The following is a 16492-nucleotide window of genomic DNA, read 5'->3' as shown; positions in this document are numbered from 1 at the left end:
TGAGATCACTGTCTAAAATAATTCCAAGACTCCTGACTTGCTCACTGTGTTTTAGAGAACGGGATAAATATGAACACATTTTTCACAAATAAGAGCAAATATTTTCATCTCACCTATATTAAGTTTGAAAAGGTTTTGAGACAGTAGTTAATGTTATCAGTGCAGGTTATTAGCTTGAACAGGGGTTAGGTCATCAAACGAAAATTTTAGTACAACTACGTATCACCTCCATAAGAATGGTAGAATATATTATGATTATTTATGACAGTACTATGTAGAAACAAGTAAAGGTTAAAGAGTAATTCACAAAGTCAGTGAGTACTAATTTTACACGATTCACGCTTATAAAAAGATTTTAATTAGGTCTCGTCCAACAAAATTACCAAGTAGAAATGCTTTAATCTTTTATCAAATGTGCTGGTGCGATGTTACAAATCTACCTTCTCCATGTCCGCCTGCAGTATGTTGTGGTCTTTTTGGCCTGTTGGATCTCTTGGGTCAGCTTGGTTCTGGTCTGGTTTAGCTGTTGATCCAAAGCATGATGGGAACTCTGCAGCTGGGCAAGTTCCTATACAAAATATAACAGGTACAAACACAATTCATAAACCAAATTCTAAAAACTTCATTATTAATAAAAATCTTAAAAGACTAAAATATTTCCCACTGTTGTACCTTCTGACTGTCTCTCTCTTGGTCCTTTAGTTTCTGCTCCAGTGCCCGTCTGCAGCTTTCAGCATTGTGCCTCTGACAACTCATCTCCTCAGTGACTTGTTTTAGTTTCTGCTCAAGCGATGAACACTAAAAACAACTCAAAACATTAGACAACTCTGCTAGTGATTAACTTGTGCTCTTTACTGCTAAGCAGAATAAAATATTGTGTCGCCCACCTTGGACTCGATCTGCTGGTGTCGGTCTGTGGCCTGACTCAGCTCATGTTTGGTCTTGGCTAGGTCTCTGCCCTGCTCGCTGAGGTCTTTGCGGGTCTGGTTCAGCTGCGTTTGAAGTTCCTGCAGTTTGGACGCATGGTTACAATTTCCTTCTCCTGATTGGCTAAGTTCCTCTCTAGTTCTGACACACGGCCACGCAGCTGTGTTAAAGGAACAAAAAGAAGAAGAAGTGTAAAGCAAAGGTTACTAAATGCTGAACCCTACCCAACATACTAATTATAAAACACTTTATAACAAAATACCTTGGTTCAAAGTCTTTAGTTGCTCCATCTGTTGAGAGGATCCACTGGGACTTGGTGCTGCTCTGGAAGAGCTCATCCGCTGGCTGGGTTTGATTGGCGTCTCCTCATGGGCGTCCCAAAGGGATGTCCTCGCCTCTTTAGAGGTGTTTCCATTATGTCCTGAGACTGGCGGCGATGGGCAGAATCCTGCTGTTGCCATAGGAAAATGGAAGACCCGGCTTGTCGGGCAGCAATGTCCTTGTGGCTTACACTGACTGAAGACTGATTCAACAGCTAGAGAAGATGAGAAATATTAAAACTACTAAGAAATAAATGCTCATAATTATAATAATACATTTATTTATAGCACTTACTTTGACCTGCAAGACTTTGAGTTCACTTTCCAGTCTTTTTCTTTCTTCTACCTCTTGGTTGTATTTCTCCTGCAGCTCCTCTAGTCTATTATCTATAGAAGACACACAATTCAAATCCAAAGTAAACTTATTCAGTCATTTGGAAAACAGTGAATCCTTAACAGATGGCGCTTACAAAAATGAAGTCTGAATGCAAAAAGTGATTCTATATACATTTTTAGAGACAGAGACACTCTAGAAATAACTGTGATAAGCCTACACATGATCACAGAAATGTATATTGAAAGAAAAGTGAGAAAAGATAAGTCTGTAAATCAGATGTTTACTTGCTTGTAAATAAATAAATAAATAAGAACAGAATGGGGGGGCGCTCGTGTACACTGATGGAGTAGGACGCACTCTTCTCAGCTCCGCACTTTTCTTCTTATTTTCCAACACTTAACGTGACACCCTGCCTCTTTACTTAACTGTTCAACAGCCCTTCTGATCTGCATCGACTACGATAAAGACTGGTCGACATGCCGCCTAAAAAAGACGCAACACACTGCCAGAAAGCAGTAGCTGAAAACTCTGCTAGCACCGACGCCATTTTAGCAGCTATCGCTAGCCTAAAAACGTCTATGGAGACCCGCCTTGACACAATTGAGTCTACTCTGTCTAAGCTCCAGGCAGATATCCGGTCATCCGAACAGCGTCTAGATGTTATCGATGAGTCGCTTACTACAATGGACGGCCGTGTTTGCATGCTTGAAGCTACGTGCAAGGAACTAATGGCGGCCACCGACAACCTGCGTGACAAGCTAGGCCAGATGGAGGCGCGCTCGCGTCGGGCCAACATTAGGATTGTTGGAGTGAAGGAAGGTGCTGAGGGCGGTAAGCCTGCGGACTTTGTTTCATCCCTGCTGCTGGATGTGTTGGGGAAAGACAACTTTATTAAGCCGATAAAAGTGGAGAGGGCACACCGCACCCTTAGACCAAAACCAACGGCTGGCCAGCGACCGAGGGCTATCATAGCCAAGTTGCATCATGAGAAAGACGTGTGGCATGTCTTGCGTCTGGCACGCCAACGTGCACCGTTGAGCTGCGATGGAGAGAGTCTGTCCATCTTCCCCGACTACACTGCGGAGGTCCTTGCGCAGCGGATGGCCTTCAATTCGGTCAGGAAAAAGCTTAGCGCTTCCGGAGCGACGTGCAGTCTGCGCTACCCGGCCCAGCTTCGGGTAGTTCACAACAACATCACTAACACGTTCAAGTCTCCTGCTGAAGCTGAACGTTTTGCGGACTCACTGTAATCGTGACCTGGTAATGTACTTGTTCATGTTGTTGATGCGGCTGTGTTGTTGAACATTCTCACTCTTCTCTTCCTATAGTGAGAGTCGCGATTCGTTCAATCATTTTTTGAATGCTTCTGTGGTGATAGTTTTCTATCATGTTTTTTGTTTTTTGTTTTTTGTTACGACGTCTTAAAACTTTGATCTATCGTGAAGTACTGAGATCGTTTATATTATAAATTTGCTTATACACAAGTCATTTTATATGTTGGCGTCTTTTTTTCTAACCCAATCAGTCGATTTATGGGTGTAACTATTGTTTTGATTAATGGAGTCTGGTGCGGAGCTGCCCGATCCGAAGGATGTTTTTTCTTTTTTCTTTTTGTTTTTGTGCTCCTCTTCCCGGCAGTCCCCTTAATGCACGCTGGGATGAGCCGCAGTGGTTCTTGTTCTTTTTTGCGGCCTTTTTCTTTTTGGGGGATGGGGTTCAGTGTTCTTGTTGTTAATTTTGTTTTAACTGTTTTTTTGCCAGTCCTTTGTATTATTTGTCACCTGTCCATATGTCACTCCACCTCTCATTTAGATGCGGGGTAACAATGCTACTGGTTTTGGAACATGTCCTTTGACATTTACATCCTGGAATTGCAAGGGCTTGGGCAGAGCTTTGAAACGTGGGAAGGTTATGTCACATTTGAAGCATTTATCTTCTGATATAATTTTTCTTCAGGAAACTCATATTCACGCCAATGAACAGAGGCGTTTAAGAGCAAATTGGGTGTCGCAGGTCTACCAGTCCACTTTCACATCTAAGGCCAGAGGTGTTGCTATACTCATAAGGAAAACCACTCCATTTATATTTGGATCCGTCGTTACTGATCCGGTGGGAGATTTGTTTTGGTCTCTGGGTCCATTAACTCTTTTCCACTGGTTTTGCTAAATATCTATGCCCCTAATTTTGACTGTCCTGACTTCTTTTCCAAAATATTTGACCTAATTTCTGAATATAATATGTCTAATATAATAATTGGTGGCGATTTTAACTGCTATTTTGATCCTGTTTTGGATAGATCATCTACAAAAATAGCCCCCACTACTAGATCCACGGCAGTTTTGAACAACCTGGTGAAGTTACACAACATGGTTGACGCTTGGAGGCTTCAGCATCCAAATGATAGGCGATATTCTTTTTTTTCACCTGTACATCGTAGCTTTACCAGAATAGATTACTTTGTTACAGATTCTAGACTATTACCCAGTATTATCAGCTCTGCTTATCATCAAATCTTGATTTCTGACCATGCCCCACTTACCATGAAAATAGATTTTAATTTACAGCCTCGAATTTTCAATTGGAAATTCAATTCTACCCTTCTGTCAGACAAAACTTTCTCCACTTATGTTTCCACTGAGATTTCAGATTTCTTAAAACACAACGACAACGGGGAGGTCTCTGATTCCACTCTTTGGGAATCATTTAAGGCAGTATTGCGTGGCAAGATCATCTCCTTTCAAACATTTTCGAAAAGAACTAGATTAAATCGTCTGTCCCAAATTGAGTCTGAATTATCAACATTAGAGGAGGCACTTCGCCAATCTGATACTGAAGGCATATCTAATGCCATTCTAAAACTAAAACTTGAATACAATCATATTTTGGGTACCCAAGTCAGAAGCGATATTATTAAATTGAAACAAAGACACTTTGAGTTGGGAGATAAACCCCATAAATTACTTGCCAAACAATTAAAAGATGTGCAAGCCCATCGGACCATACATAAAATTGCCTCCTCTACTGGTGAATTAATTACTGATCCTAAGCTGATTAATGACAGATTTGTTGAGTTTTTCAGCACACTGTACTCTTCTAAATCTAACGCTACTGACTCTGAGCTTTTTAGCTTTCTTAACTCTCTGAGCATTCCGACCCTTACAGAATCTGCCGCCCAAGCGCTTGATGCTGACTTCAGCATCACAGAAGTCAGAGCTGCTATCCTTTCTTTCCCTAGTGGTAAAGCCTGCGGGCGGATGGGTTCAACATAGAATTTTATAAAGCCCATATTGATATAATCGCTCCACTTTTACTCAGAATGGTGAACTGCTCTATTGCACGGGGCTCTTTCCTGATAGCATATATGATGCCCACGTTTGTCTTCTCCCTAAGAAGGACAGAGACCCCACCAATGTGACTTCATATCACCCACTTAGTTTATTAAACTGTGATCAATAAATCATTGCAAAAGTCTTGTCTTCACGTCTTAATAAATATTTGGGCACTTTAATTCAACACGATCAAACTGGGTTTATCCCAGACAGATTTGCTTTCTCTAATACCCGTCGTCTATTGAATGTACTGTATGGAACAAATTCTCCAAATTCAGCTGTTATTTCATTAGATGCACAACAAGCTTTTGATCAAATTGAGTGGAAATACCTGTTTGCTACGCTTGAGAAATTTGGCTTTGGTAATAATTTTACAACTTTGGTACGTATGCTTTATGCTCGGCCAAGATCATCGGTACTGACAAATTTTGATAGATCACATCCGTTTCTACTTCACCGGGGGACTAGGCAGGGCTGCTGTTTATCTCCACTGCTCTTTGCTCTAGCTATGGAGCCTCTGGCCATTGCAGTTAGAAGCAGCTCTGATATTGTAGGTATATCCTGTGGTCCTGTCAACTCTACTATAACTCTATATGCAGATGATGTGGCTCTAACACTGTCTGATGCCAGGGTCTCTTTGCCTCCCCTGCTTCATCTCATTAACAAATTTGGACAACTCTCTGGTTTCACAATTAATTGGGACAAGTCCATTTCTATGCCACTGGCAGATGGGCTTGACTCTAGCTTCATCTCTAGCTTACCTTTTAAAACCACCAGCAGTCACTTTAAATACCTAGGTATTAACATTCCCAGAAACCGTAAGCTGCTATTTAAATTGAATTTTCAGGTCCTCGTTGATAGTATTAAAGCTAAGATAGATAAATGGACTCTTCTTCCACTCTCTTTGATTGGACGTGTCAATATTATTAAAATGGTAGTGCTTCCTAAATTTATTCATCTTTTCCAAAACATACCCATCTTTCTCACTTCATCCTTTTTAAAACTATTGACTCTATCATTTTGTCTTTCATCTGGGCAAATAAACCCCATAGAATTTCAAAGGCACACTTGCAGAAACCCTCCTCTGAGGGCGGATTAGGCCTCCCAGTTTTCAGGCACTACTATTGGGCTTGCAATGCCAGAACATGGGTTTTTGGAACAGTGTTTCTGCTGTTCAGAAGGGATGCGGTCCTTCTTGGCCTTTGATAGAGGCACACAATGCTAAATCAATTTTGGTACATCACTTGTTGCTATTCTGTTTTCTAAGCCCAACATACCTACCAAACTTTTAAGTAATGATTTTGTCCTAGGTCATTCTCTTAGGATCTTAAAGCAAGTTAGGGGTGCTATGTGCCTTCCAGACCTATCCATTTTGCTCCCATAACTGAAAACCTTTCTTTTTCACCTGACTTGATGGACCCTGTGTTTAAGCTTTGGTCAGCATTAGGTCTTCACACTATTAAGGACCTCTACATCGACAATTGTTTTGCTTCATTTGCTCAGCTGCAATCAAAATTTATGCTCCCCTCTGCTCATTTATTTAGATACTTACAAATTAGGAATTTTGTTAAACAGTCTTTTGCCCATCTGGATAAGCCCCTGCTCATAGTGACTTTTATGATTATTTGATTAAAATCCCACTTCCAAACACCTAATCAGCCAGTTTACTACACTTTTTACACTTACAGCACCTACTAACCACATCAAGGATGCTTGGGTTAAGGACTTGGAAGTAGACATATCGGATGCTTTGTGGGCCAATGGGTTGAAGAATATTAAAGAATGCTCTGTTAATGCCAGACTACAACTTATACAGTTCAAGGTCCTTCATCGTTTGCATTTTTCTAAAACAAAGCTATGCAGCATTTTTCCGTCTCTTTCGTCTTTGTGTGACAGATGCAAAGCATTGGATGGAACCCTTGGTCACCTTTTCTGGTCTTGCCCCACACTCAGGAGTTTCTGGGCAGAGATATTTAATATATATAACCGGGTTTATGACTTAAAATTAGAGCCGGATGGTGTACTTGCAGTGCTAGGCTGCTCCTGACCTCATTGGCACTTAGACGTCCTCTTCAGAAAGCTTTAATGTTTGGCATGATTGTAGCTAAAAGACTTATTCTTAGAGCCTGGAAATCACCATCTCCTCCATTGTTCAGGGTTTGGCTACGTGAGATGATTGCATGTTTGTATATTGAAGAGGTTCGTTATCGTTTGGCTGACACCCATGTTAAGTTTGTCGAAATCTGGGGCCCTTTTCTCAATCATATTGATGGGAATTCAACATAAATTTTAACTCATTTGACTGCACTTTGTGTGAAACTGCACTTCTGCCGGACCCTGATTTCTTCCTGGACTTGTTTTCCACATCTTTTGGTCTTGGTGAACTCTCTGTTGCCCTGTCTAAACTCACACAGTAGATCATCTTTTTGGACAATGGTGTTTCTTTTGTACTTTTGATTTGTACTGGCTAACTGGTTTATTTATTTATTTTTTCTTTTTCTTTCCTGTTTTCCTGTTTGCGGTTTTTTTTTTGTTTGTTTTTTTTTTGTGTATTTGGTTTTTGGTTTTTGTTTTCTGTTTTTTATTTTCTTTTTTTTTCTGTGCTTAAATATTATTGTTTTTGAATCTTATGTCATTTGTCTGGTGTGATGTTATGTAATTTTGAACTTAAAATCTTATAAATAAACATTTAAAAAAAAAAATAAGAACAGAATGAATTGCAGACTCCTGCAGATAAAAACACATTTTAATACCATGCTGTCTGTAGGCTGGGATCGATGCTGGTGTCTGAAAACTCTTCTGTGGAGTGGCGTGGGTCTGCAGCTCACAGGAGGATGATGACAGTGAGGAAGAGCCAGCAGGCTGGGAACGATCCAGTTCATTTTGTGCCTGAGCAGATATAAGGTGCTCATCAAGGTCTTGACAAATCACTGAATTTATCACTCTGAGTCATACAACAGCAAAGAGAGAGCGCATAACTGAACTCACTTCTTGAGCTCCTGTTCGAGTCGTTCAATGGTTTTTCTGCAGGAGTTAAGCTGACCTTCCAGGTAGCTCACCTACGTTTAGGAAGACAAAATGTTTTCTTTCTATTTTAATTCTTTCATTATATTATTCCCTGTTCAGCACTTTGGCCGACACATGATGTCTTTTAAATGTGCTATATAAATAAAGATGACCTGACTTGACAATTCAGTTAGACAAAAACACAAGTTGTAAAGTAAACTCATATGAGTAGGAGAAGTATTTATCAAGCTTATTTAAAATGTTTTGATTGGGTATCTGTTCAGATAGATGTGTCAGTTTATTTCTCAAAAACACATTTCTTCAAGCACTTGTGATAAATGTTGACCTTTTGCTTTTGTTTTTGGATTGCGGCTTCTAAGGAGTCCAGCTGAAACTGCTTTTGTGTCTTCTCCTTCTTCATTTTATCCAGCTGGACTTCCATCTCCTGGATCTTCTGCAGGGCTTTCCCGGAAGTCCATCCTTCCACTCCTCCACCGCCCAGCTCATGGTTTAACCTTACTAAAACATACATCCATTTATATAAAAGTAATGAGGTGATGACAAGCTGATAAATATATCTACTTCAAAATTTATTTATTTATTTTTTAAATTTATGTTTTATTGGTTTTTCTTATTTATACAACATGAACAACATTACAACTTAATCACCGTGAGGGGAGGGGAAGAAAAACAACCAACAAACAGAAACAAAACAAAACACAAAAAAACACCAGCAAACAGACACAACAACAAAAGGAAAAAAAAATAAATAAATTAAAAAAAATTAAATTAAATTAAAAAAAAAAAAAAAAAATACAGGAAAAAGAAAAGAAAACACCTACCAACAACCAGAAAATGTAATGGGGTTATACAAAATCAGACCTCACATTTTGAATATATTTCATCCATTTGAACCAGTGTTCCTCAAATGTGTCCGCCTGCAACTTTAGCCTAAAAATTGTTCTTTCCATAACAAAAATAGTATATATCACATCAATCCACTCATTTATAGTAGGAGTTTCTTCTTTTAACCAATGGCGGGTTATGGCCTTTTTGGCAGCTACCAACAGCACACTACACAAGTATTTTTCCGATTTGCATAGATTAAGACTCTCTAAGTTACCTAGATACAATACTGCAAAATAGAATTGTATTTTCTTTTGGAAGATTGTTTCCAGGACCTTATGTATTTCCTTCAAAAATGGAACCACTCGAGGGCATTCCCAAAAAATGTGGAAATGATTTGCTGCTATGTCCACATTGCCTCCAGCATGTTGTATTGTGAGAATAGCTGGATTTTTGCCCCGGAGTAATAAAATAACGAATTACATTCTTCCAACTGAATTCCCTCCACAAAGGGGAACTTGTTACCGACCACTGCTGCCTACAGATCCCCTCCCATTCCTCTCTTGTTAAGGATAGATTGCCCTCTATTTCCCATCTAGCTTTAACATATCTTGTATCATGACCCCTTAGATTGGTCAGTGAACGATATAATTTGGAAATAATTTTTTGATAGGGTGCATCTCTATATGCATTCTCGAATATATAAATAATTTCTTCATTCTCAGTCGATAACTGGGGATGTTTTAACTTTTTATTCAAAAAGTCCCTCAGTTGCAAATACCTAAAAAAATCTTGATTTTGCAACCCAAACTTTTTCTTAAGATCCTGGAAACTCATCACTTTTCCATCTTTCAACAAAGTACTATATGTGGTAAGGCCTTTATTAGCCCATATTTAAAATGTCGAGTCGGTCTTACTCGGCAAAAATTCCGAGTCATATGCAAGCCATCTAAGCAATCCGGCCCTCTGTATTAATTGATTCTTTTTGAGTACTCTTTTCCATATTTTTATTGAGCTTACTATCCAAGGGTTACCCGGGTCTCCCAGGAGTCTTAACTCCGAAGGGTCTCCTATCAGTGCCCTGACAGGGAAATGACCTCCCAAGGAAAATTCCACTTCCTTCCATCTTGAACAGTATCCAGGTTTACACCAGCCCACCAGATTTCTTATTTGAGTTGCCCTATAATAGTCATGTAAGCAAGGGAGGCCTAGTCCTCCTTTATCCTTGGGAAGCTGAAGTGTTTTAAACTTAACTCTTGACTTTATACCCGCCCATATAAATCTAGAGAGGATCCTATCCCATTCTACAAGTATCTATCAGGGTTTTCTATAGTAATCGACTGGAATAAATACAATATCTTTGGGAGCATATTCATTTTATGATATCTACTCTAGAAGAGATGGTTAAGTAAGGGGTTAATGACCATCTGCTAATATCGACCATGATATCTTTTTAAGTGGGGAATAGTTGATTTTTCCAAACTGTTTATATCCATTGATAGGTTGATGCCCAAATATTTGATTGTTTTTTTATCCCAGCCTAATTTGTATTTGCTGAGTAAATTTTGAGGGGGGCTATGAAAGCTACTAAGGACTTGTGTTTTTTGTATATTCAATTTATATCCCGAGTAGGACCCATACTCCTTTAACACTGACATAAGTTCCATAAAAGATTCAGTAGGTTGTGATAAGTAAACCAAAACATCACCTGCGAACATGGCCAATTTGTGCTCACTTCCAGCAATTTTAATCCCTTTTATTTGATCATTTTGCCTAATCCCTTGAGCCAATGGCTCTATAAAAATGGCAAATAAGAGTGGACTCAGTGGGCATCCCTGTCTTGTGGACCTTTCGAGCTTAAAAGCGTCTGAAAGTTCACCATTAATCTTTATTTTTGCAGTTGGACTATTATACAAAGCCCTCAATATTGTAATGACGGACCCATTAAACCCAAATCTATGCATTACTTGGAATAAAAATTCCCATCTCACAGAGTCAAAAGCTTTTTCAGCATCTAGACTCAGTAATATAGCTGATATTTTATTTAAATTAATGTGTCTAATAATTTGCAGAGTTCTCTTAATACTGTCATGGGTTTGACGCGACCTAACAAATCCAGTTTGATCTAGATTTATTATCCTTGGGATGATCCTTCAAGTCTCCGTGCTATGATTGGCGTAAACAGTTTGTAATCTACATTTAATACACTTATTGGCCAATAATTGGAGCATTCTAATTTATCTTTACCATCTTTAGGTATAATAGAAATTATGGCTTGTTTCCACGAGGGGGGTGCTTCTCCCTTCATTAAGACCCAATTAAATGTTTTAAGTAGGACCGGTGTCAAAGGTTCCCTTAATTTCGTGTACCACTCCGCAGTAAAGCCATCTGTACCTGGGGATTTGTTTGCCTTGAGTTTAGTAATTGCCAAGTGAAGTTCTTCCCTTGTAATTTGCTTCACTAACGAATTGTTATCTTCTACTGTAAGTTTAGGGAGGTGTAACCTGTCTAACATACTCTCCATTTGATCGTCATTGTTTGTGGGTGGTTGTAAATATAATTTTTCGTAATATCTCTTAAAGCAATACTTAATTTCCTCTATACCCTGCATTTCCCTTTTGGTTTCCGGATCCCTTATCCTGTATATTGTTCTGTCTGCTTGTTGCTTCCTTAATCTATATGCCAATTGTTTCATATATTTAGCTCCCCCCTCATAATATCTTTGTTTAGTCAGCATTAGTTTCTTTTGTACATCTTGAGTATATATCTCATCTATTAGATTTCTCTTCTTTGCCATTTCTAATTTTGTCTTAGTATCAATAGTGTTTTTATGTGTGGCCTCTAATTGTAATAGTTCCGACTGCAACTTCTGGAGTCTTGCAACTTTGAATTTTTTAATATTAGAGGTTATAGCAATAACTTTTCCTCTCATCACTGCTTTGCACGCATCCCACAATATCGGTGGGGGTAACTCATCTTTATCATTGAATTCCAGGTATTCAGCAATGTCTTTTGTCAACTGTTCACATGTCGATTCATTCAATATACTAGAGTTTAATTTCCAGTTGGTTATTTTTCTCCTTTGAGTAAGATTTAAGGATAAGTATAGAGGGCAGTGGTCCGAAACGTCCATTGACCCAATGTGACACTCCTGTATTCTATTCATATCGGTACCAAAACTGAGGAAGTAGTCAATTCTCGAATAGGTTTTATGTGGAGATGAGTAGTAAGTATAATTCCTTACTGTTGAGTTAAAATGCCTCCAAATATCCACCAATCCCATCTCCTCTATCAGAAAATTCAGTTTTCTAGTTAATTTTTGTGATTGAGATATTCTCATCCCCGATGCGTCCAGATGTGGTTTTAGAGTGATATTAAGGTCTCCTCCACAGACAAGTAGACCCTGTGCCTCTGTCACTACTTTCTCGAATACTTGCTTATAAAAATCAAATGTGGAACCAGGGGAATATAAACATTATACAACGTAGTCAATTCCCGTCCAATTTGCCATGTACCATGATAAATCTGCCTTCTCTATCCCTAATTGTAGCAAAATGTTCAAAGATAACCCTCCCTGATATTAAAATGATCACCCCTCTCGTATGTCTTAAACCATTTGAAGAATAATAAGCATGCTTGAAACCTTGTCTCTTAAGTTTCTCGTGCTCAAGGCCCACCAAGTGAGTCTCTTGTAGAAATGCCACATCAATATCCTCTCTTTTAAGTTTACTAAAATTTTCCCCTGCTTTGCTGGGCTTTGGAGCCCATTTACATTAAGTGAGAGTACCTTTAACATTGGGCTTTATTATAACACCAGATAGAGCCTTGAGTGTGTGTTCCAAATGTCACTGAGGTAAAACATTGTGCCCCCACTGTTAACACCAAACTAAAACAAATACACAAAAACAATAGAGCCTCCAAATACTCAGGGTCATTCGACCCCTTTAGGTCCCTGTTGGAGGGAGGAGAGAAAGGACCCACCATAAGGTGGGGGCTCTCCCTAGTGTTGTGGCGACTATCCAGCAGGTTCATCCCACTTACACTAGATGAGTCCAACATATATAACAACTTATAAATCTGTTCAACTGAACTGTCAACACACCGACTTGAACAACAATGAAACCAAATAGTACATATTACCTTCTTATATAGTCTGCTTGCTTGTGAATATAGCTCTTATCCTCTTTGTCGTTCATATTTAATAGTCTCTTCTAAATTCCCGCAGTTTGCGTTGGACTCGAGTCTCCATTCATTGGCCCTCTGTCCCTCTCCGTATCCACTCCATGCCATGAAAATGCATTAAGTACTCTCTCTTGATGCTGGGTCCCGGATTTGCACGTGTGGGGCCACCTCAATGCTCCGTGCTCTCAGTTCCTTCGGCGGGCGTCCTCTGCGTCCTCGTAAGTCCGTGGACCGGTGCTCCAGTGGATGCGAATCCAGCGTGAAGGGCGTTTGGAACCGAATGTTCCTCTCTTTTAGTGCCTTTTTATTCCGTATAAGATTTGCGTTTCTCCATGACTTCATAGGCGTAGTCGTGGTCGAAAAAAAATCTGCTTATTTCCAAACAATACTTTTTCTTCCAGGCGAGCCTAAGGACCGTCTCTTTTACATCAAACTGAAGGAAATTGATGATTATGGATCTCGGTGTTGCGTCTGGCCGGGTTTACGTGACAGGGCTCTATGTACTCGCTGGATCTGGAGGGACATACCTTGGGTAGGGACAATTCTTTCTGAAGCAGATCTTGTCACGAAGGCAAATATCGACTAAGCCTCTGCGTCCTCGGGTACCCCGTAAATTCTAATATTATTCCTCCTGGATCTGCTGTCCAGGTCAAGAACCTTTTCTCGAAGCTCGCGTTGTCCTTTCAATAGACCGAGTAGGGCCTCTTTCGTCACTATTCCACTCTCCTCTATCTCGGCTATCGTCCCTCTGCCTCCGCAATAGCCTTACCCTGTGACTGCTGTGTAGCCGCACATTCGAGTAGCTTTTGATTTAGTTCCTGCTTAAAAGCTGCCAACTCGTCTGCCAGCTTTTTGCCGATGTCCTCCGTGAGTCCCAACAATGATTCTTGGACTTTATCTTTAAAGCTGCCAAGTTCCTTGGCCACTTTGGCGATCTCCCGGAGGATAACGCTATCTCCTCCAGACTCCGGCAACCCTGACTGGTGGCTAGATAGCAAGCAGCTGCCATCTTCCTTGTCGTGTGGTTCCATTCTTTCTTGGATCTTTGCCTCCTCAATCTTCGACTGATGCGTAGTTTTCTGTCCTCTTTTAGATTTTCCCTTTTTCATCGCTTTTTGACAGGGCTGACCTTAATTTTTCAGAGTCTGGAGGCCTTAATTTAGTTCAGTTGGAACAGAACTCGGAGACTATGCGTCCATTGCGCTCTGAACCGGAAGCTCCACCCCTCTCTTCAAAATTTAAAAACATTTTTAGGGAATCAAGGACTGATACTGGCCTAGCTGACTGACCTATAAGCAAATAATAATATTTACTGGCAGCCAATGATCAGTTATGTCAAAACAGGCAACATATGTTTCCTAATTAATATTTATCTTCCTTCGGTACATATAACAATAATAGCAATATACAGAGGAAAAAAAGCATCAGTTTAGACACGAAAAAGGCTAAATGTCCATTTTAAACATTGGTAGTGCCACAGAAATTCACACCATGCTTTGTTATGCAGACATTATGAAACGTTTTTTGTCTTCGGTGTGAACAGACAGTTCACATGAGGCCAATGTCCCTTCAAAGCTGTGTCTTCTATCAACCCTGACAGTTTATTTACGGATCATTAAACGCAACTAAGTGTAGCTATAACTACATATAGTTAACCTCAGATTTTATAACAAGAAATGAGTATTAATAGTTATACCGATGGAAAGAAAATTACAGCCCATCATCTGACCTGAGCAGGTTTAATTTAATATTAAAGATTAGCTAGCTAGAAGCTACTTTACCGAGTTAACGTAGTAAATGATCCCCAATTAAATTACTGAATACAACCACAAAACACGTATTTGAAGCCAATTTATTTAAAAGCTGGATGACCAAAATATAGCTTACAGTTTCTGTTTAACGTTAGCTTTCTGAAGAGCATGCTCTCAGCAAATATGACATCGACATATATTTTTAATTTAAATCGTAAATTACCCAGACAGGGGCTAAAGATTAGTGAATATTCTATATTAAACAGTATAGTATATTAGACAGTTAACTCGAAGTTGAAATAAACCACATAGCAGTAACGACTCAGGCTGGCTGCACTTACTTTGGGCGCGATGCTCCTTTATCAAATTCTCCTACTGTTTGGGTCGCTCTGGTTGAAAAATTCAAAAAAATTCAACAGAGGAAACGGCAAGTCGCTGACTCCATGTCCATTGGCTATCTGTTATGTCGTCAGCTGCACCACCTGACGCGGATTGGTTCGGTACTCTTTGTGTCCACAGCGACACCAAGTGGTAGGAGTTTATAAGTACTCGCTAAGCGCCACGTCCCACTCGTGTCTGAAATGCGCCTCTTTAAACACTGCGGGTCGTTTTTGTTTTTGTTTTTACTTCTGTGTAGAAATTTGCTGCATTCTGAACAAAATGAAGTCGTCCTACTGATGATTCTGATTATGCTGCAAATAAAGTGTTACAGTAGTGTAACCTGCTTGAGATGAATGCATGGACCTGTTCCTCAGATTCAGTTTGAAATAATTATTTTCCAACCTTAGATATATTTTATAAGTGACAGAAAGCAGTTCTGGTCTTGTTAATCTGATTATTAAAACTGAGATCACTGTCTAAAATAATTCCAAGACTCCTGACTTGCTCACTGTGTTTTAGAGAACGGAATAAATATGAACACATTTTTCACAAATAAGAGCAAATATTTTCATCTCACCTATATTAAGTTTGAAAAGGTTTTGAGACAGTAGTTAATGTTATCAGTGCAGGTTATTAGCTTGAACAGGGTTAGATCATCAAAGGAAAATTTTAGTACAACTACGTATCACCTCCATAAGAATGGTAGAATATATTATGATTATTTATGACAGTACTATGTAGAAACAAGTAAAGGTTAAAGAGTAATTCACAAAGTCAGTGAGTACTAATTTTACACGATTCACGCTTATAAAAGATTTTAATTAGGTCTCGTCCAACAAAATTACCAAGTAGAAATGCTTTAATCTTTTATCAAATGTGCTGGTGCGATGTTACAAATCTACCTTCTCCATGTCCGCCTGCAGTATGTTGTGGTCTTTTTTGGCCTGTTGGATCTCTTGGGTCAGCTTGGTTCTGGTCTGGTTTAGCTGTTGATCCAAAGCATGATGGGAACTCTGCAGCTGGGCAAGTTCCTATACAAAATATAACAGGTACAAACACAATTCATAAACCAAATTCTAAAAACTTCATTATTAATAAAAATCTTAAAAGACTAAAATATTTCCCACTGTTGTACCTTCTGACTGTCTCTCTCTTGGTCCTTTAGTTTCTGCTCCAGTGCCCGTCTGCAGCTTTCAGCATTGTGCCTCTGACAACTCATCTCCTCAGTGACTTGTTTTAGTTTCTGCTCAAGCGATGAACACTAAAAACAACTCAAAACATTAGACAACTCTGCTAGTGATTAACTTGTGCTCTTTACTGCTAAGCAGAATAAAATATTGTCGCCCACCTTGGACTCGATCTGCTGGTGTCGGTCTGTGGCCTGACTCAGCTCATGTTTGGTCTTAGCTGGTC

General features: G+C 39.4%; 1 protein-coding gene and 1 long non-coding RNA gene across 2 annotated transcripts in view; both read right to left on the bottom strand.

The window, feature by feature from the left end:
* The window catches only part of LOC120440099 (centromere protein F-like), a 40960-nt gene extending 24482 nt beyond the window's left edge, over positions 1-16478 (bottom strand). Inside the window, exons 1-3 of the mRNA XM_039611750.1 lie at positions 16428-16478; positions 16215-16340; positions 15982-16110 (exon numbers count right to left, since the gene is read on the bottom strand). Of these exons, the coding sequence (XP_039467684.1) occupies positions 15982-16110; positions 16215-16298 (213 nt within the window). The 5' untranslated portion in view covers positions 16299-16340; positions 16428-16478. The remainder of the gene's footprint in view (positions 1-15981; positions 16111-16214; positions 16341-16427) is intronic.
* LOC120440110 lies at positions 1327-7726 on the bottom strand. Its single transcript, XR_005612970.1, has 3 exons — positions 7667-7726; positions 1543-1634; positions 1327-1462 (listed from the first exon to the last, which is right to left on the bottom strand). It is a non-coding gene; the product is annotated as an uncharacterized LOC120440110 (long non-coding RNA).
* Positions 16479-16492: the final 14 nt, after the last annotated feature.

Source organism: Oreochromis aureus, linkage group 1 (assembly GCF_013358895.1).
Source record: "Oreochromis aureus strain Israel breed Guangdong linkage group 1, ZZ_aureus, whole genome shotgun sequence".
Classification (NCBI taxonomy): Eukaryota; Metazoa; Chordata; class Actinopteri; order Cichliformes; family Cichlidae; genus Oreochromis; species Oreochromis aureus.
Note: the sequence above shows the minus strand (reverse complement) of the source record. Positions and strands in the feature narration are given on the sequence as shown.